Source organism: Anthonomus grandis, chromosome 19, assembly GCF_022605725.1.
Source record: "Anthonomus grandis grandis chromosome 19, icAntGran1.3, whole genome shotgun sequence".
Lineage (NCBI taxonomy): Eukaryota > Metazoa > Arthropoda > Insecta > Coleoptera > Curculionidae > Anthonomus > Anthonomus grandis.
In genome coordinates, this window is record NC_065564.1 from 460,421 (window position 1) to 484,055 (window position 23,635).

General features: G+C 36.2%; 4 protein-coding genes and 1 long non-coding RNA gene across 7 annotated transcripts; 2 read left to right on the forward strand and 3 right to left on the reverse strand.

Annotated features, from left to right (window-relative positions):
* Nucleotides 1-3,783: 3,783 nt before the first annotated feature.
* LOC126747659 (uncharacterized protein C15orf61) lies at nt 3,784-4,366 on the reverse strand. Its single transcript, XM_050456423.1, has 3 exons — nt 4,199-4,366; nt 3,969-4,152; nt 3,784-3,912 (listed from the first exon to the last, which is right to left on the reverse strand). The coding sequence occupies exons 1-3, from the start codon at nt 4,322-4,324 to the stop codon at nt 3,785-3,787; spliced, it is 438 nt and encodes a 145-aa protein (XP_050312380.1). The 5' UTR covers nt 4,325-4,366; the 3' UTR covers nt 3,784.
* Nucleotides 4,367-4,470: 104 nt separating this feature from the next.
* Nucleotides 4,471-17,174, forward strand: LOC126747640 (transcription factor TFIIIB component B'' homolog). 2 transcript variants are annotated; one of them, XM_050456392.1, is made up of 5 exons: nt 4,471-5,032; nt 5,091-5,278; nt 9,008-9,596; nt 14,445-15,319; nt 16,829-17,174. In XM_050456392.1, exons 1-5 carry the CDS (start codon nt 4,633-4,635, stop codon nt 17,099-17,101), a joined length of 2,325 nt encoding a protein of 774 aa, XP_050312349.1. In that variant the 5' UTR covers nt 4,471-4,632; the 3' UTR covers nt 17,102-17,174. The 2 variants fall into 2 exon arrangements, with proteins under 2 accessions (XP_050312349.1, XP_050312350.1); XM_050456393.1 differs by having other exon boundaries at nt 4,472-5,032; nt 14,532-15,319.
* Nucleotides 10,594-14,692, reverse strand: LOC126747669 (uncharacterized). Its single transcript, XR_007664316.1, has 3 exons — nt 14,295-14,692; nt 11,597-12,495; nt 10,594-11,416 (listed from the first exon to the last, which is right to left on the reverse strand). It is a non-coding gene; the product is annotated as an uncharacterized LOC126747669 (long non-coding RNA).
* A 2,937-nt stretch (nt 17,175-20,111) lies between the features above and the next one.
* On the reverse strand, nt 20,112-21,621 carry LOC126747654 (tRNA selenocysteine 1-associated protein 1). 2 transcript variants are annotated; one of them, XM_050456417.1, is made up of 6 exons: nt 21,464-21,621; nt 21,045-21,402; nt 20,738-20,988; nt 20,586-20,676; nt 20,423-20,535; nt 20,112-20,287 (listed from the first exon to the last, which is right to left on the reverse strand). In XM_050456417.1, exons 1-6 carry the CDS (start codon nt 21,497-21,499, stop codon nt 20,285-20,287), a joined length of 852 nt encoding a protein of 283 aa, XP_050312374.1. In that variant the 5' UTR covers nt 21,500-21,621; the 3' UTR covers nt 20,112-20,284. The 2 variants fall into 2 exon arrangements, with proteins under 2 accessions (XP_050312374.1, XP_050312373.1); XM_050456416.1 differs by lacking the exon at nt 20,112-20,287 and having other exon boundaries at nt 20,314-20,535.
* Nucleotides 21,622-22,499: 878 nt separating this feature from the next.
* LOC126747660 (respirasome Complex Assembly Factor 1) lies at nt 22,500-23,450 on the forward strand. Its single transcript, XM_050456424.1, has 4 exons — nt 22,500-22,869; nt 22,922-23,025; nt 23,083-23,212; nt 23,273-23,450. Exons 1-4 carry the CDS (start codon nt 22,765-22,767, stop codon nt 23,327-23,329), a joined length of 396 nt encoding a protein of 131 aa, XP_050312381.1. The 5' UTR covers nt 22,500-22,764; the 3' UTR covers nt 23,330-23,450.
* The last annotated feature ends 185 nt before the right edge of the window (nt 23,451-23,635 follow it).

Below are 23,635 nucleotides of genomic sequence, written 5' to 3' on the forward strand. Positions count from 1 at the left end.
AGAAGGCCATTCAAACACACATCTTGCCTTTGAAGTCAATTTTTTTTTAAAGTTACGATTTTTTTCCTCAGTGGGGTTTAAATCTGGTCTGCTGACCGGCCAGTTATAGTGGTAAGTACATTAAGAAGGTTTGGAAGGTGAAAAGTTGAAATTTTCTTAGTGGGAGTCGGGTCAAGCTTCGGAGTGATTGTTTCTTCAAAAGAATGACAATTTTCTTAGTGGGACTTAAATCGGGTTGTCAGGTAGGCTAAGACACTGAATAATCTAAGGGATTTTATAATGGAAGTCAAGTCTGGCTTCATGGAACGCCTTTTAATTTTACATCAGATCTTTGAGATGGATCTCTCCTCAAAATTATGAATTTTTTCAATGGAATTTAAATCCGGTCTTCAGACAGGTCGGGAATTGAGTTTTAGTGGTAAGAACCTTTTGGTAAGTTCATTAAAAAGATTTGGAAGGCCAGAAGTTGAAATTTTCTTAGTGGGAATAGTCAGGTCAAGCTTCGGAGTGGATTGTTTCTTCAAAAAAATGACAATTTTCTTACTGGGGCTTAAATCAGGTCGTCAGGTAGGCCAAGAAACTGAATAATTAAAGGATTTTTACCACAGTACTCAGATTTGACTTTGAAGAAAGCTGTCAAAAGGAAATTGTCTCAGTGGGACTTACAGTAAATTTATGAACGATTGTAAGGAACGAAGAAGTTTCTTTCTATTCAGTTCGGTTTACGTGTTTTATTTTTCTCAACGAGGGTCAGATCTGGCGTCGGAGAAGGCCATTCAATCACACATCGTGCCTTTGACGTCGATCTTTCTTCAAAGTTACGATTTTTTCTCAATGGGGTTTAAATCTGGACTGCTGACCGGCCAGTAATAGTGGTAAGTACATTAAGAGATTTGGAAAGCGAAAAGTTGAAATTTTCTTAGTGGGAGTCAGGTCAAGCTTTGATGCGGATCTTCTCTTCAAAAAAATGACAATTTTCTTACTGGGACTTAAATCAGGTTGTCAGGTAGGCCAAGAAACCGAATAATTAAAGGATTTTTACCATAGTACTCGGATCTGACTTTGAAGAAAGTTGTCAAAAGGAAATTTTCTCAGTGGTACTTACAACAGGCCAATACACTAAATTTATGAACTCTTCTAATGATCAAGTAAGGAACGAAGAAGTTTTTTTCTATTCAGTTCGGTCTCCTGACCGGCCAGTAATAATGGTAAGTACATTAAGAAGGTTTGGAAGGCGAAAAGTTGAAATTTTCTTAGTGGGAGTCAGGTCAAGCTTTGGAGTGGATTGTTTCTTCAAAAAAATGACAATTTTCTTAGTGGGACTTAAATCAGGTGGTCAGGTAGGCTAAGACACTGTATAATCTAAGGGATTTTATAATGGAAGTCAAATCTGGCTTCATGGAACGCCTTTTAATTTTACATCAGATCTTTGAGATGGATCTCTCCTCAAAATTATGAATTTTTCAATGGAATTTAAATCCGGTCTTCAGACAGGTGGGGAATTGAGTTTTAGTGGTAAGAACCTTTTGGTAAGTTCATTAAAAAGATTTGGAAGACCAGAAGTTGAAATTTTCTTAGTGAAGAGGTTAGATCAAGCTTTGATGTGGATCTTCTCTTCAAAAAAGTGATAATCTTCTTAAAGGGACCTAAATCAGGTCGTCAGGTAGGCCAAGAAACCGAATAATTAAAGGATTTGTACCATAGTACTCAGATCTGACTTTGAAGAAAGCTGTCAAAAGGAAATTGTCTCAGTGAGACTTACAGTAAATTTATGAACGATTGTAAGGAACGAAGAAGTTTCTTTCTATTCAGTTCGGTTCATGTGTTTTATTTTTATCAACGAGGGTCAGATCTGGCATCTGAGAAGGCCATTCAATCACACATCATGCCGTTGAAGTCAATCTTTCTTCAAAGTTACGATTTTTTTCCTCAATGGGGTTTAAATCTGGACTGCTGACCGGCCAGTAATAGTGGTAAGTACATTAAGAAGGCCAGAAGTTGAAATTTTCTTAGTGGGAGTCAGGTCAAGCTTTGTAGTAGATCTTCTCTTCAAAAAAGTGAAAATTTTCTTAGTGGGACTTAAACCAGGTCGTCAGGTAGGCCAAGAAACTGAATAATCTAAGAGAGATCTACAGAGATTTTACAATGGCTTCATGGAAGGCCATTTAATTTTACATCAGATCTTTGGGATGGACCTATCTCTCCTCAAAATTATGAATTTTTCAATGGGATTTAAATCCGGTCTTCAGACAGGTCGGGAATTAAGTTTTAGTGGTAACAACCTTTTCGTAAGTCATTAAAAAGATTTGGAGGGCAATTTTCTTAGTTAATCAAAATGGAATTTTAGTGGGAGAGTTTCGTTTGTTCAATGGGGTTTAAATCTGGTATTCGAACCGGTCAGAAATCAATTCTTATTGCCAGTAGGTACATTAAGAAGACGGTTAGCAAGGTAAAAAGTTTACATTTTCTTAATGGGAGTCAGATCAAGCTTCAGAGTGAATCTTCAAGAAACTTACAATTTTCTAAGTGCAACCTAAATCAAGTGCTCAGGCAGGCCAAGAAATTAAATAATCTAAGAGATTTTTCAGTGGGAGTCACATCTGGCGTCAAAAAAGGTCATTTTAAGGTTAAAATGTCCTTTGTGGGACTTACACACAGCCTTTGGGGTAGATCTTCCCTTAAAGTCATGATTTTTTTCAATGAGCTTTAAATGTAGTCACCAGACAGGCTAGAAATTAAATAATTAAAGTCTTAATGGGAATCAGATGAGGCTTTATTTGGGAGTGAATTTTCTCTTTAAAAAAAGTGACAATTTTCTTAGTGGGACTTAAATCAGGTCGTCAGGTAGGCCAAGCACTGAATAATTAAAGGGATTTTTCAATGGGAGTTAGATTCGGCTTTAAAGGGGCTATGTAAAGTGAGTACACACAATGGGACTAAAATCAGGACCTTACAGACCAAGAAACTTAATAATCTAAGCGAATTTTCAATGGTAGTAAGATCTGGTTTTGGGGCAGGTCATTTATTCTCACATCAGGTCTTTGGGGCTGATCTTCCCTCAAAGTTGTTAGGTCTAAAGGTCTTTGGACAAGCCAGAAATTAAGTCAGAGTGGTAAGAATTTTCAAGAAGGTTAGAAACGAAAAAGGGGTCAAATTTTCTTAGTGGGGCTTAAATCAGGCCGTCAGGCAGGCCAGAGAATGAATAATTAAAGTCTCAGAAGTGACATTTTTAGGTATGTATAGTTAGAAAGGCAAAAAAGTTCAAATTTTTGAAGTGGGACTCGGATCAAGCTTTGGGGAAGAGAAATCAGATCATCTGGCAAGCAAAAAAATTGAATAATCAAAGAGACTTTTCAATGGGAGTTAAGTCTGGCCTTGATGGGGACTGCCTAAAGGGTGTTTTCTCAGTGGGGCTTAAATCAGGACCTCAGAGGTCCATAAACTGATTAATCTAAGAGATTTTTCAATGGGAGTTAAGTCTGGATTTGAGAGGGACTGTCTATAGGGAGTTTTCTCAATAACAACTTAAATTAGAACTTAAACACTCGAAAATCCTGCAAAATGTGTCTAAATGCCTGGAATAACAGGAAAAATTAATTCAAATTTTTAAAATACAGAAGAAGTGTCTTGTATCTAAATGAAATCATGATCTGAATGAATGCCTTGTGGAAATGTCATTAAATCCCTGGACAGAACATGAAATTGAAGCATGCATCAAGGAAGTTTTCTCAATGGGACTTAAATCAGGTGATCAGGGAGGCCAACAAAAAAAAACACCAAAACATTAGTACAAAGAACCTTTATCTTCGGGGTACAAAAAGTAAATGGTGACTTCCCCCTGCCTCATATAGACAGTTTCCTTATGTTTAATCAGGTAAATGGCGGCAATTCCGTAGGCTAAACAAGGCAGCCCTAAAATACACGAATCTTACTACAGATCCCTCCTTTTTAGACCCATTTTTTTTTACCTAAATTAATGACTTTAATTGCTCGATAAAAGGAGTCCTCCAGGGACAAATCCTGCCGTTTCCTCTTGGTGCAGTGGTACTTTATAAAAGGGAAACAGCCCGTGCGTAAAATGTGATAATTCGAGGCACCCACTTGCCAGTTAAAGTGCGATTGGCCCCACTGATCGTCCCTTATACTGGAATACTTTTAAGGAAAATTAAAAATTCCCCAGATTTTTCAAAACTCTTACTTTGACAAAGTAGGAGGTCCAAGGGGGTTCCTTGCACTGCCTCAGATATTGGGTCAGAACCTCGGAAGATGTGGGCAAACTGGCAAACCTTTTTATTAACATATTATTTAAAGCCCTTAAGTGCATTCCTAGTTTGTTTACATAATAAATCAGCTGATAGTGACATTTGAATGGAAGTGTTGCCAGTTATAAAGCAACTTTCACAGATCAGAGGACGTTTTGAATCCAAGAAGTTTCATTGTTTCCTCTTGGCAACAGTGGATTAATGTCACAATATGAATGGGGTTATGTCAATGGGGGGTGAGTAGTAAACAAACCCACAAATAATAATCCAAAATGAAAATGCCTCAAAAAGACCCCCACAAGTGTTAACAAAGTTTATGGGGTGCTAGGGTCAAAAATAGGTTCGCACTGCCCCAATTAGGCCCTAAAATATGTTGGCCAGACGAACGAGGATCAAGGGGATAGCCAATATTCCCCAAAGGAAAAAGCCTGACCCACCTTCGAAAACTGTTACAGAAGAAGAGGGTGCCTCGGTTAGCCCTGATCCAGGCCCCACAGAGCCTAAACCTGAGGAAATCCCTACTCCTGCTGAGCCCCAACCTCAGGAGGAATCGAAACCTGCCCCGGCAAGAAGGAAATTCCTTAAGCCGGGCATTAATTTGAACTCAATTAAGCAGAGAACCCCTAATCAGCAAGTTGACACTCCCCCGGAACCATCTGGTCCCGGTAAAGTGGTTTTATTAAGTGAACTTAGACTCCCTGCAGTCGGTAATGTCTCGGAGCCCCCCCAGGGTGAAACTGAAGACACTTTAGGTGATAATCCGGTTGTTGGTAAGTAGGAAAATGTTTAAAGGGGGTCTCGGGGGTTGCTAAAAAGGGGTTTTTTTAGGCCCCAAAAGGGTTGTAATAGAGAATGCGGCGTCGGATTCTGAGTATCCGGGGCCCCCTCCCAGCCCCAGTAAAATAAATAGGGCCAGAATTAAGGCAGTACCCAAGTTGGGTCTGAGGAAGACCAGTTGCAGTGCAAGCGAATCGGAAGATGAGAGTCGCAAATACGGGAGAATCAGAAATAATTCGGTAAGAGGGATTTTTTTGTTGCTTGTTTTTTTTTTTTCATTAAAAAACTATTTGGGGTAGAATGTTGAAATTTATCGGGGAGATGGTCTCAGGTACTGCCTATAAGCCTTGAAAGTTTCGTATTTATAAGCCTCATCAGTCAAAAGTTATTTAGGTCTAATCATTAGACTGATGCAAAATTTAATTGAACATGACTCTCACTTGTTTATTTTTTAATTAAAAACTACTTGGGCTAGAAACTTGAAATTTTCTGGAAAGATGGCCTCAGGTACTGCCTATAAGCCCTGAAAGTTTCGTATTTATAGGCCTCCTCAGTCAAAAGTTATTTAAGTCCAAGCATCAAACTGATGCAAAATTTAATTGAACATGACTCCCACTTGTTTATTTTTTAATTAAAAACCACTTGGGCTAGAAACTTGAAATTTTCTGGAAAGATGGCCTCAGGTACTCCCTATAAGCCCTGAAAGTTTCGTATTTATAAGCCTTATCAGTCAAAAGTTATTTAGGTCTAAGCATTAGACTGATGCAAAATTCAATTGAACATGAGTCATACTTAATTATTTTTTAATTAAAAACTACTTGGGCTAGGAACTTGAAATTTTCTGGAGAGATGGCCTTAGGTGATGCCTATGAGCCCTGAAAGTTTCGTATTTATAGGCCTCATCAGTTAAAAGTTATTTAGGTCTAAGCATTAGACTGATGCAAAATTTAATTGAACATGAGTCCCGCTTGATTATTTTTTAATTAAAAACCACTTGGGCTAGAAACTTGAAATTTTCTGGAAAGATGGCCTCAGGTACTCCCTATAAGCCCTGAAAGTTTCGTATTTATAAGCCTTATCAGTCAAAAGTTATTTAGGTCTAAGCATTAGACTGATGCAAAATTTAATTGAACATGACTCCCACTTGTTTATTTTTTAATTAAAAACCACTTGGGCTAGAAACTTGAAATTTTCTGGAAAGATGGCCTCAGGTACTCCCTATAAGCCCTGAAAGTTTCGTATTTATAAGCCTTATCAGTCAAAAGTTATTTAGGTCTAAGCATTAGACTGATGCAAAATTCAATTGAACATGAGTCATACTTAATTATTTTTTAATTAAAAACTACTTGGGCTAGGAACTTGAAATTTTCTGGAGAGATGGCCTTAGGTGATGCCTATGAGCCCTGAAAGTTTCGTATTTATAGGCCTCATCAGTTAAAAGTTATTTAGGTCTAAGCATTAGACTGATGCAAAATTTAATTGAACATGAGTCATACTTAATTATTTTTTAATTAAAAACTACTTGGGCTAGGAACTTGAAATTTTCTGGAGAGATGGCCTCATGTAATGCCTATAGGCCCTGAAAGTTTCGTATTTATAAGCCTCATCAGCCAAAAGTTATTTAGGTCTAAGCATTAGACTGATGCAAAATTTAATTGAACATGAGTCATACTTAATTATTTTTTAATTAAAAACTACTTGGGCTAGGAACTTGAAATTTTCTGGAAAGATGGCCTCAGGTACTGCCTATAAGCCCTGAAAGTTTCGTATTTATAGGCCTCCTCAGTCAAAAGTTATTTAAGTCCAAGCATCAAACTGATGCAAAATTTAATTGAACATGACTCCCACTTGTTTATTTTTTAATTAAAAACCACTTGGGCTAGAAACTTGAAATTTTCTGGAAAGATGGCCTCAGGTACTCCCTATAAGCCCTGAAAGTTTCGTATTTATAAGCCTTATCAGTCAAAAGTTATTTAGGTCTAAGCATTAGACTGATGCAAAATTCAATTGAACATGAGTCATACTTAATTATTTTTTAATTAAAAACTACTTGGGCTAGGAACTTGAAATTTTCTGGAGAGATGGCCTTAGGTGATGCCTATGAGCCCTGAAAGTTTCGTATTTATAGGCCTCATCAGTTAAAAGTTATTTAGGTCTAAGCATTAGACTGATGCAAAATTTAATTGAACATGAGTCCCGCTTGATTATTTTTTAATTAAAAACCACTTGGGCTAGAAACTTGAAATTTTCTGGAAAGATGGCCTCAGGTACTCCCTATAAGCCCTGAAAGTTTCGTATTTATAAGCCTTATCAGTCAAAAGTTATTTAGGTCTAAGCATTAGACTGATGCAAAATTTAATTGAACATGACTCCCACTTGTTTATTTTTTAATTAAAAACCACTTGGGCTAGAAACTTGAAATTTTCTGGAAAGATGGCCTCAGGTACTCCCTATAAGCCCTGAAAGTTTCGTATTTATAAGCCTTATCAGTCAAAAGTTATTTAGGTCTAAGCATTAGACTGATGCAAAATTCAATTGAACATGAGTCATACTTAATTATTTTTTAATTAAAAACTACTTGGGCTAGGAACTTGAAATTTTCTGGAGAGATGGCCTTAGGTGATGCCTATGAGCCCTGAAAGTTTCGTATTTATAGGCCTCATCAGTTAAAAGTTATTTAGGTCTAAGCATTAGACTGATGCAAAATTTAATTGAACATGAGTCATACTTAATTATTTTTTAATTAAAAACTACTTGGGCTAGGAACTTGAAATTTTCTGGAGAGATGGCCTCATGTAATGCCTATAGGCCCTGAAAGTTTCGTATTTATAAGCCTCATCAGCCAAAAGTTATTTAGGTCTAAGCATTAGACTGATGCAAAATTTAATTGAACATGAGTCATACTTAATTATTTTTTAATTAAAAACTACTTGGGCTAGGAACTTGAAATTTTCTGGAAAGATGGCCTCAGGTACTGCCTATAAGCCTTGAAAGTTTCGTATTTATAGGCCTCCTCAGTCAAAAGTTATTTACATAAGTCCAAGCATCAAACTGATGCAAAATTTAATTGAACATGACCCTCACTTGTTTATTTTTTAATTAAAAACCACTTGGGCTAGGAACTTGAAATTTTCTGGAAAGATGGCCTCAGGTACTGCCTATAGGCCCTGAAAGTTTCGTATTTATAGGCCTCATCAGTCAAAAGTTATTTAAGTCCAAACATCAAACTGATGCAAAATTTAATTGAACATGACTCTCACTTGTTTATTTTTTAATTAAAAACTAGTTGGGCTAGAAACTTGAAATTTTCTGGAAAGAAGGCCTCAGGTACTGCCTATAGGCCCTGAAAGTTTCGTATTTATAAGCCTCATCAGTCAAAAGTTATTTAGGTCTAAGCATTAGACTGATGCAAAATTTAATTGAACATGACTCCCACTTGTTTATTTTTTAATTCAAAACCACTTGGCCTAGAAACTTGAAATTTTCTGGAAAGATGGCCTCAGGTACTGCCTATAAGCCTTGAAAGTTTCGTATTTATAGGCCTCATCAGTCAAAAGTTATTTAAGTCCAATCATCAAACTGATGCAAAATTTAATTGAACATGACTCCCACTTGTTTATTTTTTAATTCAAAACCACTTGGCCTAGAAACTTGAAATTTTCTGGAAAGGTGGCCTCAGGTACTGCCTATAGACCCTGAAAGTTTCGTATTTATAGGCCTCCTTAGTCAAAAGTTATTTAAGTCCAATCATCAAACTGATGCAAAATTTAATTGAACATGACTCCCACTTGTTTATTTTTTAATTAAAAACCACTTGGGCTAGAAACTTGAAACTTTTTATACACGTGGCCTAAGGTACTGCCTATAATCCATGAAAGTTTCGTCCTTATAGGCCTCATCAGTCAAAAGTTATTTAAACCCAAAGTATCAAATGGGTGCATTTTTTTTTCGGCAAATATGGTTTCCAGGTGTGCTCGGTGGTGTCCCAAGAGGCCCCCTCGACCCCAAAACTGCCAGAAACGTGGGCTAAAAAAGAGGAGGGCCCCCCGATACAGAAGAAACTGCACAGGAGCGACCAGTCGAGAAAACTGGCCGAGGCCAGGAGGGAATTTTATAAGAAATTCGGCACCACTGTTCCGGACAAACACAAACTCCGGATGATCGATTTGATCTTTTACAATCCGTCCAATAGTCCCCTGAGTAAGAAAGAGGACCCGAAAGAGAGTGAGAAGGAAACGATCGTAGATGAACCTCCAGGGGAGCTGCTTGAAGTGGAGGAGTCTACCGCGGGGGAGAGAGAAGATGCGGCAGAGGAAGAGGACAACAATATGCCCGTGCCCCAAATCAAAATCGGACCCTCGGGTGAAATTATCCTGGACGAGCAGAGTTTGGTGGTGGAGAACAAAAAGTTGGCAAAACAGAAGGAACAAATGGCAAAATCGAACGTGGTAGACGGAGACTTCGATACCGGATACGGAGTTTTTAAAAAAGTGAAAAGATCCACCCCGTGGTCGGAAAAGGAAACTTTGAAGTTCTACAAGGCCTTGAATTGCATAGGTAATTGAATTTTTTATTATTTGTGAAAGTTTCGTACTTATAGGCCTCATCAGTCAGAAGTTATTTATTTTCAAACACCATTGTAGGTCATAAGTTAATTGCACTTTACTGTCATTTAATTTATTTTTTTTTAATTAAAAAGCTACTTGAGCTAGAAAGCTGAAATTTTCCAGGGATATGCTCTAGGGCACTGTCTATCAAACCTGAAAGTTTCGTGCCAATAGGTCTCATCAGTCAAAAGTTATTTAATTTCAAACACCTTACTAAGTCATAATTTAATTAAACACTTCACTCTCATTTAATTTATTTTTTAATTAAAAAACTACTTGAGCTAGAAAGCTGAAATTTTCCAGGGATATGCTCTAGGGTACTGTCTATCGAACTTGAAAGTTTCGTGCCAATAGGTCTCATCAGTCAAAAGTTATTTGATTTCAAACACAATACTAAGGCATAATTTAATTAAGCACTTCACTCTCATTTAATTTATTTTTTAATTAAAAAACTACTTGAGTTAGAAAGCTGAAATTTTCCAGAGATATGCTCTAGGGCACTGTCTATCCAACCTGAAAGTTTCGTGCCAATAGGTCTCATCAGTCAAAAGTTATTTAATTTCAAACACCTTACTAAGTCATAATTTAATTGAGCACTTCACTCTTATTTAATTTATTTTTAATTGAAAAAGTACTTTAGTTAGAAAGCTGAAATTTTCCAGAGATATGCTCTAGGGCACTGTCTATCGAACCTGAAAGTTTCGTGCCACTAGGTCTCATCAGTCAAAAGTTATTTAATTTCAAACACCTTACTAAGTCATAATTTAATTGAGCACTTCACTCTTATTTAATTTATTTTTAATTGAAAAAGTACTTGAGCTAGAAAGCTGAAATTTTCCAGAGATATGCTCCGGGGCACTGTCTATCGAACCTGAAAGTTTCGTACCAATAGGCCTCATCAGTCAAAAGTTATTTAATTTCAAACACCTTACTAAGTCATAATTTAATTGAGCACTTCACTCTCATTTAATTTATTTTTAATTGAAAAACTACTTGAGCTAGAAAGCTGAAATTTTCCAGAGATATGCTCTAGGGCACTGTCTATTAAACCTGAAAGTTTCGTGCCAATAGGTCTCATCAGTCAAAAGTTATTTAATTTCAAACTCCATACTAAGGCATAATTTAATTAAGCACTTCACTCTCATTTAATTTATTTTTTAATTAAAAAACTAATTGAGCTAGAAAGCTGAAATTTTCCAGAGATATGCTCTAGGGTACTGTCTATCGAACCTGAAAGTTTCGTGCCAATAGGTTTCATCAGTCAAAAGTTATTTGATTTCAAACACCATAGTAGGTCATAATTTAATTGAGCACTTCACTCTCATTTAATTTATTTTTTAATTAAAAAACTAATTGAGCTAGAAAGCTGAAATTTTCTAGAGATATGCTCTAGGGCACTGTCTATCGAACCTGAAAGTTTCGTGCCAATAGGTCTCATCAGTCAAAAGTTATTTGATTTCAAACACCTTACTAAGTCATAATTTAATTAAACACTTCACTCTCATTTAATTTATTTTTTAATTAAAAAACTACTTGAGTTAGAAAACTGAAATTTTCCAGACATATGCTCTAGGGCACTGTCTATCGAACCTGAAAGTTTCGTGCCAATAGGTCTCATCAGTCAAAAGTTATTTAATTTCAAACACCATAGTAGGTCATAATTTAATTAAACACTTCACTCTCATTTAATTTATTTTTTAATTAAAAAACTAATTGAGCTAGAAAGCTGAAATTTTCCAGAGATATGCTCTAGGGCACTGTCTATCGAACCTGAAAGTTTCGTGCCAATAGGCCTTATCAGTCAAAAGTTATTTAATTTCAAACACCATACTAGGGCGTAATTTAATGAAGCACTTCACTCTCATTTAATTTATTTTTTAATTAAAAAACTAATTGAGCTAGAAAGCTGAAATTTTCTAGAGATATGCTCTAGGGCACTGTCTATCGAACCTGAAAGTTTCGTGCCAATAGGTCTCATCAGTCAAAAGTTATTTAATTTCAAACACCTTACTAAGGCATAATTTAATTCAGCACTTCACTCTCATTTAATTTATTTTTTAATTAAAAAACTACTTGAGCTAGAAAGCTGAAATTTTCTAGAGATATGCTCTAGGGCACTGTCTATCAAACCTGAAAGTTTCGTGCCAATAGGTCTCATCAGTCAAAAGTTATTTAATTTCAAACACCTTACTAAGGCATAATTTAATTCAGCACTTCACTCTCATTTAATTTATTTTTTAATTAAAAAACTACTTGAGCTAGAAAGCTGAAATTTTCTAGAGATATGCTCTAGGGCACTGTCTATCAAACCTGAAAGTTTCGTGCCAATAGGTCTCATCAGTCAAAAGTTATTTAATTTCAAACACCTTACTAAGGCATAATTTAATTCAGCACTTCACTCTCATTTAATTTATTTTTAATTAAAAAACTACTTGAGTTAGAAAGCTGAAATTTTCTAGAGATATGCTCTCGGGCACTGTCTATCGAACCTGAAAGTTTCGTGCCAATAGGTCTCATCAGTCAAAAGTTATTTAATTTCAAACACCTTACTAAGGCATAATTTAATTCAGCACTTCACTCTCATTTAATTTATTTTTTAATTAAAAAACTACTTGAGCTAGAAAGCTGAAATTTTCTAGAGATATGCTCTAGGGCACTGTCTATCAAACCTGAAAGTTTCGTGCCAATAGGTCTCATCAGTCAAAAGTTATTTAATTTCAAACACCTTACTAAGGCATAATTTAATTCAGCACTTCACTCTCATTTAATTTATTTTTTAATTAAAAAACTACTTGAGTTAGAAAGCTGAAATTTTCCAGAGATATGCTCTAGGGCACTGTCTATCAAACCTGAAAGTTTCGTGCCAATAGGTCTCATCAGTCAAAAGTTATTTAATTTCAAACACCATAGTAGGTCATAATTTAATTAAGCACTTCAGTCTCATTTAATTTATTTTTAATTGAAAAACTACTTGAGCTAGAAAGCTGAAATTTTCCAGAGATATGCTCTAGGGCACTGTCTATCGAACCTGAAAGTTTCGTGCCAATAGGTCTCATCAGTCAAAAGTTATTTAATTTCAAACACCATAGTAGGTCATAATTTAATGAAGCACTTCACTCTCATTTAATTTATTTTTAATTAAAAAATTACTTGAGTTAGAAAGCTGAAATTTTCTAGAGATATGCTCTAGGGCACTGTCCATCAAACCTGAAAGTTTCGTACCAATAGGTCTCATCAGTCAAAAGTTATTTAATTTCAAACACCATAGTAGGTCATAATTTAATTAAGCACTTCACTCTTATTTAATTTATTTTTGATTGAAAAACTACTTGAGCTAGAAAGCTGAAATTTTCTAGAGGTATGCTCTAGGGCACTGTCTATCAAACCTGAAAGTTTCGTACCAATAGGTCTCATCAGTCAAAAGTTATTTGATTTCAAACACCATAGTAGGGCATAATTTAATTAAGCACTTTACTCTTATTTAATTTATTTTTTAATTAAAAAACTACTTGAGCTAGAAAGCTGAAATTTTCCAGAGATATGCTCCAGGGCACTGTCTATCGAACCTGAAAGTTTCGTGCCAATAGGTCTCATCAGTCAAAAGTTATTTAATTTCAAACACCTTATTAAGTCATAATTTAATTAAACACTTCACTCTCATTTAATTTATTTTTTAATTAAAAAACTACTTAAGCTAGAAAGCTGAAATTTTCCAGAGATATGCTCCGGGGCACTGTCTATCGAACCTGAAAGTTTCGTACCAATAGGCCTCATCAGTCAAAAGTTATTTAATTTCAAACACCTTACTAAGTCATAATTTAATTGAGCACTTCACTCTCATTTAATTTATTTTTAATTGAAAAACTAATTGAGCTAGAAAGCTGAAATTTTCCAGAGATATGCTCTAGGGCACTGTCTATTAAACCTGAAAGTTTCGTGCCAATAGGTCTCATCAGTCAAAAGTTATTTAATTTCAAACTTCATTGTAGGTCATAAGTTAATTGCACTTTACTGTCATTTAATTAATTTTTTTTTTAATTAAAAAACTACTTGAGTTAGAAAGCTGAAATTTTCCAGAGATATGCTCCGGGGCACTGTCTATCGAACCTGAAAGTTTCGTACCAATAGGCCTCATCAGTCAAAAGTTATTTAATTTCAAACACCTTACTAAGTCATAATTTAATTGAGCACTTCACTCTCATTTAATTTATTTTTAATTGAAAAACTAATTGAGCTAGAAAGCTGAAATTTTCCAGAGATATGCTCTAGGGCACTGTCTATTAAACCTGAAAGTTTCGTGCCAATAGGTCTCATCAGTCAAAAGTTATTTAATTTCAAACTTCATTGTAGGTCATAAGTTAATTGCACTTTACTGTCATTTAATTAATTTTTTTTTTAATTAAAAAACTACTTGAGTTAGAAAGCTGAAATTTTCTAGAGATATGCTCTAGGGCACTGTCTATCGAACCTGAAAGTTTCGTGCCAATAGGTCTCATCAGTCAAAAGTTATTTAATTCCAAACACCATACTAGGGCGTAATTTAATGAAGCACTTCACTCTCATTTAATTTATTTTTAATTAAAAAAACTACTTGAGCTAGAAAGCTGAAATTCTCCAGAGATATGCTCTAGGTTACTGTCTATCAAACCTGAAAGTTTCGTGCCAATAGGTCTCATCAGTCAAAAGTTATTTGATTTCAAACACCATACTAGGGCGTAATTTAATTAGGGACTTCACTCTCATTTCATTTATTTTTTAATTAAAAAACTACCGGAGCTAGAAAGCTGAAATTTTCCAGAAAGGCACCTTAGGGCCCCGCCTACTTACCCGGAAAGTTTCGTCCCTTTACTCATCGTCAGTCACCAATTACGCCGCGCCATTTCAGGTACCGATTTCACCGCGATGACGCAACTATTCCCGAAACGTACCAGACGCGACCTGAAGATGAAATTCAAAAAGGAGGAAAAACTGAACCGCCTGTTGGTCAATAAGGCGGTGCGGCAACACTGTTGCTACAACTTCGCCGATTTAAAGAGGGAGGCGCAGGTGGAGGCGGAGGAGGAGGCGTTCCTCCTCCAGTTACGCGAGGAGGAAACGCGAAAAAAGAAGGAGGAGAGGGCGGAAAAGTTGAAGAAACACCGCGAGAAACTTGGCAACAAGAAAAGTGAGGAGAGGGGGAGTGAGGAGGGTGCGGCGGAAGCGGTTTTTAGTAATAATCACGTAGACGAGACCATTGAGGAGGTTTTGAGGTCGATTAGAAAGCGAACCGGTGAGGAGGAGAAGGAGGAAAACGAGGCCGATTTACCAATGAAAAAACGAATTTCGGGAGTGAAGAGGCGGAAATCGACGGTTAAAGTCGTCGCCTCCTCGAGTGACGAGGACGCGGACGTTTCCGACTGTGAGGAGGAGGAGGAGGAAGAAGAGGAGGAATTCATCCCGTTTCTGAAACCCACCAGGTCCGGACGTATGCCCAAAAGCACCATCAAGTTCCAAGAGGTGGTGGAGGTGGAGGAGGCGCAGCAGCCCCCGAAACGCGTGAGGAGGCCCTCGGAAACGAGGAGAGGGAGGGGGGCCCCCCGGAAAACCCCCGCGGAGCCTCCCGGTGACGTCACCGCCGCGAAAAATCGCCGGTTTTCCAGCACTTCCAGTATGGACTCGAATGCGGACAAATTGGTAAGTTAAATTGTATTCAATTGTTTTTAAAGTAAAAAAGTAGTGGGGGTAGAAAGTTGAAATTTTGTGGAAAGATGGCCTAGGGTACTGTCTACAAGCCCTGAAAGTTGCGTACTTATAACCCTCATCAGTCAAAAGTTATTTAAGTCCAAACGTCAAGGTGATGCAAAATTTAATTGAACATGACTCTCACTTGTTTATTTTTTAATTAAAAACTAGTTGAGCTAGAAAATTGAAATTTTCTGGAAAGATGGCCTTAGGTACTGTCTACAAGCCCTGAAAGTTTCGTACTTATAACCCTCATCAGTCAAAAGTTATTTAAGTCCAAACGTCACGTAGATGCAAAATTTAATTGAACATAACTCTCATTTGTTTAATTTCTAATTAAAAGCTAATTAAGCTAGAAAGTTGAAATTTTCAGGAAAGATGCCCTAGGGTACTGTCTACAAACCCTGAAAGTTTCGTACTTATAACCCTCATCAGTCAAAAGTTATTTAAGTCCAAGCATTAAAATGATGCAAAATTAATTAAACATGACTCTCACTTGTTTATTTTTTGATTAAAAACTAGTTGAGCTAGAAAATTGAAATTTTCTGGAGAGATGGCCTAGGGTACTGTCTACAAGCCCTGAAAGTTTCGTACTTATAACCCTCCTCAATCAAAAGTTATTTAAGTGCAAGCATTAAAATGATGCAAAATTTAAGTGAACATGACTCTCACTTGTTGATTTTTTAATTCAAAAACTAGTTGAGCTAGAAAATTGAAATTTTCTGGAAAGATGCCCTAGGGTACTGTCTACAAGCCCTGAAAGTTCCGTACTTATAACCCTCCTCAATCAAAAGTTATTTAAGTCCAAACGTTAAGGTGATGTAAAATTTAATTAAACATGACTCTCACTTGTTTAATTTCTAATTAAAAGCTAATTAAGCTAGAAAGTTGAAATTTTCTGGAAAGATGGCCTAAGGTACTGTCTAAAAGCTCTGAAAGTTTCGTACTTATACCCCTCATCAATCAAAAGTTATTTAAGTCCAAACGTCAAGGTGACGCAAAATTTAATTGAACATGACTCTCACTTGTTTATTTTTTAATTAAAAACTAGTTGAGCTAGAAAATTGAAATTTTCTGGAAAGATGGCCTCAGGTACTGTCTACAAGCCCTGAAAGTTTCGTACTTATAACCCTCATCAGTCAAAAGTTATTTAAGTCTAAACATTGAAGTGATGCAAAATTTAATTGAACATGACTCTCACTTGTTTAATTTCTAATTAAAAGCTAATTAAGCTAGAAAGTTGAAATTTTTAGGAAAGATGCCCTAGGGTACTGCCTACAAGCCCTGAAAGTTTCGTACTTATAACCCTCCTCAATCAAAAGTTATTTAAGATTACTAAAGATGGCCCCAAGTACCACCCATAAGCCCCGAAAGTTTCGTACTTCTAGGTCTCATCAATCGAAAATTATTTAATGGTCCAATTTAAAGGGTTCCCTAATGGAAACTTGCTTTTCCTTTAAGGTTCCGGGTTCCGTGGTGGTAACCACCGAGGAAAGTTCCGGAGGGAAACCGGAGTATAAAGTGTTCATGGTGACCCCGGAACGTCGCCTGACCGGTTTAGAGTTGGAATCTGACGTCATCGCGATGCTAGTGGCCGATAAACAAGGAGAGACTACTACTACTACTGATGCCGCGTTAAAAGAGGACGAGAATAATCTAACGATTCCGGCGAAACTTGACAACACTGTTGACGAAAATTCGGAGGGATCCGGCAGCATCGCCATGGTGGACTAAATGGTTTATTTATTATTTAAAACGCTTAATTTATATTATCAAATGCTCAATACAATAAATTGATTTGTTTTATTGTCATTTGTTTTATTTAAGGTACCACCTATAGGTACTGAAAGTTTCGTAGTTATAGCCTTCATCAGTCAAAAGTTATTTAAGTTCAAATGTCAAAGTGAGACAAAATTTAATTAAACATGTTTGTCACTTATTTATTTTTTAATTAAAAACTGCTTGAGCTAGAAAGCTGAAGTTTTCTGGAGAGATTGCCTTTGGTACTGCCTACAATCCCTAAAAGTTTCATCTTTATAGACCCCATCAGTCAAAAGTTATTTAAGTCCAAGCATCACACCGATGCAAAATTTAATTGAACATGTTTGTCACTTATTTATTTTTTAATTAAAAACTGCTTGAGCTAGAAAGCTGAAATTTTCTGGAGAGATTGTCTATGGTACTGCCTACAAGCCCTGAAAGTTTCATATTTATAGACCTCATCAGTCAAAAGTTATTTAAGTCCAAGCATCAAACTGATGCAAAATTTAATTGAACATGCCGTCACTTATTTATTTTTTAATTAAAACGCACTTAAGCCAAAAAGCTGAAATTTTCTGGAGAGATTGTCTATGGTACTGCCTACAAGCCCTGAAAGTTTCATCTTTATAGACCTCATCAGTCAAAAGTTATTTAAGTCCAAGCATTAAACTGATGCAAAATTTAATTGAACATGACTGTCACTTATTTATTTTTTAATTAAAAACTCCTTGAGCTAGAAAGCTGAAATTTTCTGGAGAGATTGCCTTTGGTACTGCCTACAATCCCTGAAAGTTTCATCTTTATAGACCGCATCAGTCAAAAGTTATTCAAGTCCAAGCATCAAACCGATGCAAAATTTAATTGAAAATGACTGCTACTTATTTATTTTTTAATTAAAAACTACTTTAGCTAAAAAGCTGAAATTTTCTGGAGAGATTGTCTATGGTACTGCCTACAATCCCTAAAAGTTTCATCTTTATAGACCTCATCAGTCAAAAGTTATTTAAGTCCAAGCATCAAACCGATGCAAAATTTAATTGAACATGACTGTCACTTATTTATTTTTTAATTAAAAACCGCTTGAGCTAGAAAGCTGAAATTTTCTGGAGAGATTGTCTATGGTACTGCCTACAAGCCCTGAAAGTTTCATCTTTATAGACCTCATCAGTCAAAAGTTGTTCAAGTCCAAGCATCAACCCGATGCAAAATTTAATTGAACATGACTGTAACTTATTTATTTTTTAATTAAAAACTGCTTAAGCTAGAAAGCTGAAATTTTCCGGAGAGATTGTCTTTGGTACTGCCTATAAGCCCTGAAAGTTTCATCTTTATAGACCTCATCAGTCAAAAGTTATTCAAGTCCAAGCATCAAACCGATACAAAATTTAATTGAAAATGACTGCTTCTTATTTATTTTTTAATTAAAAACTACTTGAGCTAGAAAGCTGAAATTTTCTGGAGAGATTGTCTATGGTACTGCCTACAATCCCTGAAAGTTTCATCTTTATAGACCTCATCAGTCAAAAGTTATTTAAATCCAAGCATCAAACTGATGCAAAATTTAATTGAACATTCCGTCACTTATTTATTTTTTAATTAAAAACTGCTTGAGCTAGAAAGCTGAAATTTTCTGGAGAGATTGTCTATGGTACTGCCTACAAGCCCTGAAAGTTTCATATTTATAGACCTCATCAGTCAAAAGTTATTTAAGTCCAAGCATCAAACTAATGCAAAATTTAGTTGAACATGCCGTCACTTATTTATTTTTTAATTAAAAACTGCTTGAGCTAGAAAGCTGAAATTTTCTGGAGAGACTGTCTATGGTACTGCCTACAATCCCTAAAAGTTTCGTCTTTATAGACCTCATCAGTCAAAAGTTATTCAAGTCCAAACATCAAACCGATGCAAAATTTAATTGAACATGACTGTCACTTATTTATTTTTTAATTAAAACGCACTTAAGCCAGAAAGCTGAAATTTTCTGGAGAGATTGTCTATGGTACTGCCTACAAGCCCTGAAAGTTTCATCTTTATAGACCTCATCAGTCAAAAGTTATTTAAGTCCAAGCATCAAACCGATGCAAAATTTAATTGAACATGACTGTCACTTATTTATTTTTTAATTAAAAACCGCTTGAGCTAGAAAGCTGAAATTTTCTGGAGAGATTGTCTATGGTACTGCCTACAAGCCCTGAAAGTTTCATCTTTATAGACCTCATCAGTCAAAAGTTGTTCAAGTCCAAGCATCAACCCGATGCAAAATTTAATTGAACATGACTGTAACTTATTTATTTTTTAATTAAAAACTGCTTAAGCTAGAAAGCTGAAATTTTCCGGAGAGATTGTCTTTGGTACTGCCTATAAGCCCTGAAAGTTTCATCTTTATAGACCTCATCAGTCAAAAGTTATTCAAGTCCAAGCATCAAACCGATACAAAATTTAATTGAAAATGACTGCTTCTTATTTATTTTTTAATTAAAAACTACTTGAGCTAGAAAGCTGAAATTTTCTGGAGAGATTGTCTATGGTACTGCCTACAATCCCTGAAAGTTTCATCTTTATAGACCTCATCAGTCAAAAGTTATTTAAATCCAAGCATCAAACTGATGCAAAATTTAATTGAACATTCCGTCACTTATTTATTTTTTAATTAAAAACTGCTTGAGCTAGAAAGCTGAAATTTTCTGGAGAGATTGTCTATGGTACTGCCTACAAGCCCTGAAAGTTTCATATTTATAGACCTCATCAGTCAAAAGTTATTTAAGTCCAAGCATCAAACTAATGCAAAATTTAGTTGAACATGCCGTCACTTATTTATTTTTTAATTAAAAACTGCTTGAGCTAGAAAGCTGAAATTTTCTGGAGAGATTGTCTATGGTACTGCCTACAAGTCCTGAAAGTTTCATCTTTATAGACCTCATCAGTCAAAGTTTATTAAAGTCCAAACATCACACTGAAGCAAAATTTAATTGAACACATCATCTATCACATAATTATTTAATTAAAAAACGCTTTTACAAATACAAAAATTTCCAAATAGATAGTATAAGGGAATGCCTATTTACCTTGAAAGTTTCTTACTTCCAGGTCTCATCAGGGAAACCTTATATCAGTCCGAACATACATACAGTTGGGGAGTAGTAAATCTCGAAGACATCACTGGAATCGTAACAAGTAAATAAATGTTTCGTTCATGGTTTGTTTATTTTTGATGTGAAAGGGGGCGAAGGGATAAATTTATTAAGACATTATACAAAAAAAAATTATTAAATTAAATTATTAACCACTTCCCACCTCTATGACCTCACACGGGACCCATTTGGAGCTCTCGAGGGCGTCCCAAAAGTTACTGTCCTGGTCGATTTTCTCCCTGTTCATTTTGTCCACGTCCAGAGGTCCCGAGTGTTCTAAAAATCAAATTATTAAATAAATCACTTCTATAATATACAAATCATACCGATTAGCTCTAAATCGTCTTCCTTCTTATGCTCCTGGGGAGGGACGTAGGCCTGCTGCATCTGCGCCTGATTCTGGTCATAATATCCTTGCTAAAAACCCCAAAAAAGTGCAAATTTTCACTAAAAAAAGCCCCAAAAACCCCCCCTTTACCTGTTGCCAACTTGCCGCATAATTCTGCCAATAACTGGAGGGATCGTAGTAATTGTAATTGGGTTCGGCAGTGGAGGCCTGTCCGTTGGCCTCTTGCCCTTTCGGCTTTGGTACTGCTGTACTGATTTTCAACAGTTTAGTACCCAATCCTGCGTAACCGTTCATGTTTATCAAACTGTCCCTCATTTCGTCCTCACTACCGAACCTCACAAAACCGTAACCCTTACTAAAGCCACTGCTGTCCAAAATAACTGCAAAACATTATCAAATAGATATTAAATAATAACGAAAGTGGGAAAACAAGTACCTTTGGCCGTCTTAATAGTGTTATACTTGGAGGAAAAGACTCTGTATAAATTATAGTCGTCCACGTCGGGGCTCAGGTCCCCCACCCAAACCGAAAACTCTCTGTCCATTATCTGTCTCTGTTGGCTGTTGCTCGCGTTATTCAGCCTGAAACGTACCACCGGATTGGTACCGGGGATCGGTTTCGAGTTCAACTTGTGCATGGCATTGATGGCCTCCTCGTCGTTGGCGAAATGGACGAAACAGTACCCCGCTGGCTCCCCGGTGAACTTGTTTCGCATTATTTTTACGCTCAGGGGCATCTCCCCCATTTTCCTGAAGGCGCTCAAAATGAAACTCTCCGTCATGAAAGACTCCAGCTGGAAAATTCATCCGGTTAAAGAGAAATTTATGAAACCGATTGATTAAAGGAATATTTACGCTTCCCATCCATAATTGGCAATGGGGGTGAGACATTTTCGTACCCCTTTTTACACCGATAAAGACAATAACAACAATAATACTGAGGGGGGACGCGGAAACTTTGGGAGGTTATGTTTACTTAAGGGAAAATGTATAGGTTATGTTGTCAAAAGTGACGTTTGACAACAGTGACAAAAAAAAGTGAGTATTAGTTAACCTCACTTTTTTTTTAGTTTATAGTAATTAATTGCTCATTAATTAATTTTTTCTGGATGCTGCAAGGATCTTCCTTTCCCTTTTCCAGGCTCCTAAAGAGTAATTTTGATTTTCTTCCAGGCAGTCCTTAAGTTTCTGAGAAGCCATCTGTCAAATCTGACGTTTATCTTTAAAGGTCTTTAAAGCTTCAAGGATCTTTCCATCCCTTTTCCAGGCTGCTAAAGTGTAATTTTGATTTTCTTTCAGGCAGTCCTTGACTTTCTGAGGGGCCATCCGTCAAATCTGACGTTTATTTTTAACCTCACTTTTTTTTGGTTCATAGTCATTAATAACTTGTATGCTTTTTAATGAAAGTAATTTTTCTGGATGCTTCAAGGGTCTTTTCATCCCTTTTCCAGGCTGCCAAAGAGTAATTATATTCCAGGCAGTCCTTGACTTTCTGAGAGGCCATCTGTCAAATCTGACGTTTATCTTTAACCTCACCTTTTTTAGTTCATAGTAATTAATTACTTGTATGCTTTTCAATGAAAGTAATTTTTCTGGATACTCTAAGGGTCTTTACATTCCTTTTTCCAGGCTGCTAAAGAGTAATATAAATTTTATTCCAGGCAGTCCTTGTTGACTTTCTGAGGGGTATCTGTCAAATCTGACGTTTATCTTTAACCTCACTTTTTTTTGGTTCAGAGCAATTAATAACTCATATGCTTTTCAATGAGAGTCATTTTTCTGGATGCTTCAAGGGTCTTTTCATCCCTTTTCCAGGCTGCTAAAGAGTAATTTTGATTTTCTTCCAGGCAATCCTTGACTTTCTTAGGGGCCATCTGTCAAATCTGACGTTTATCTTTAACCTCACTTTTTTTTAGTTCAGAGCAATTAATAACTCGTATGCTTTTCAATGAAAGTAATTTTTCTGGATGCTTCAAGGGTCTTTCCACCCCTCTTCCAGGCTGCTAAAGAGTAATTTTCTTCCAGGCAGTCCTTGACTTTCTTAGGGGCCATCTGTCAAATCTGACGTTTATCTTTAACCTCACTTTTTCGTTATTAATTAACCAACGATTGCCCCGATATTTTCACAATAATTTAAAGGGTTTTCCTCAATTAAAATGAGCACGAAAACGAAAAATTCGGATAAAAACGGCTCCGGGGCAAAAAAAGAGGTTTCTGTGTGGACCAGGGCGGTCACCGGCAAGTCAGAATGGCCTGACAAGGTTAGTCTCTATACTATAACTTAAGCCCCCGGTCATCCCGATTTTGTTCCAGGAGGAATTCCTTGACGTTATTTACTGGCTAAGGCAAGCCCTAGGGTTCTTTTTGGGGATACTGTGGGGCGTCATACCCCTTCAGGGCTTCTTGGGGTTGGCATTGTAAGTTACTCTTATATGTGCTTGTGTGCGAGAGGTTCTATGCTCCTTGATTTTCAGGTTTGTACTGATAAACGCTGGCCTCCTATATGTTTACTTTAATAATTTTCAATGTATTGAGGAAGAGGAGTTCGGGGGGCCCTGGGAGCTCACCAAGGAAGGATTTATGACCTCTTTCGCAGGCTTTTTGGTAAATACTCTTTATTTTTTTTAAATGTTTGCCACTACTTTATTGCTTCGTCTTTTTAAGGTTATGTGGATAATTGTTTATACGGGGCTGTACTATGATCCGGAGCAGTCCTCTTGATACAGTGTCATTCCAATTTTAAGTGAGAAAATGGCAATAAGAGTGCAAAATCGTTCCTGTTTTAAGTGTGCGTTTGTATACAAGTAATTGTTCAATAAAAACAGCATTTTTACTTAAGGAATACGTTTTTTTTTTAATTGTCTTTTAAGGTATAAAAAGGAATACAGTTTCTCTCTAAAATATTGGAAGCGAAGTACATAAGGAAGTATATAATAATAATAATAAAATAACATAAATTTAAAAAAATCACATAACACCGGGTTTGTACAATATTAGGGCCTCACTTAGATAAGATTGTTTAATAAT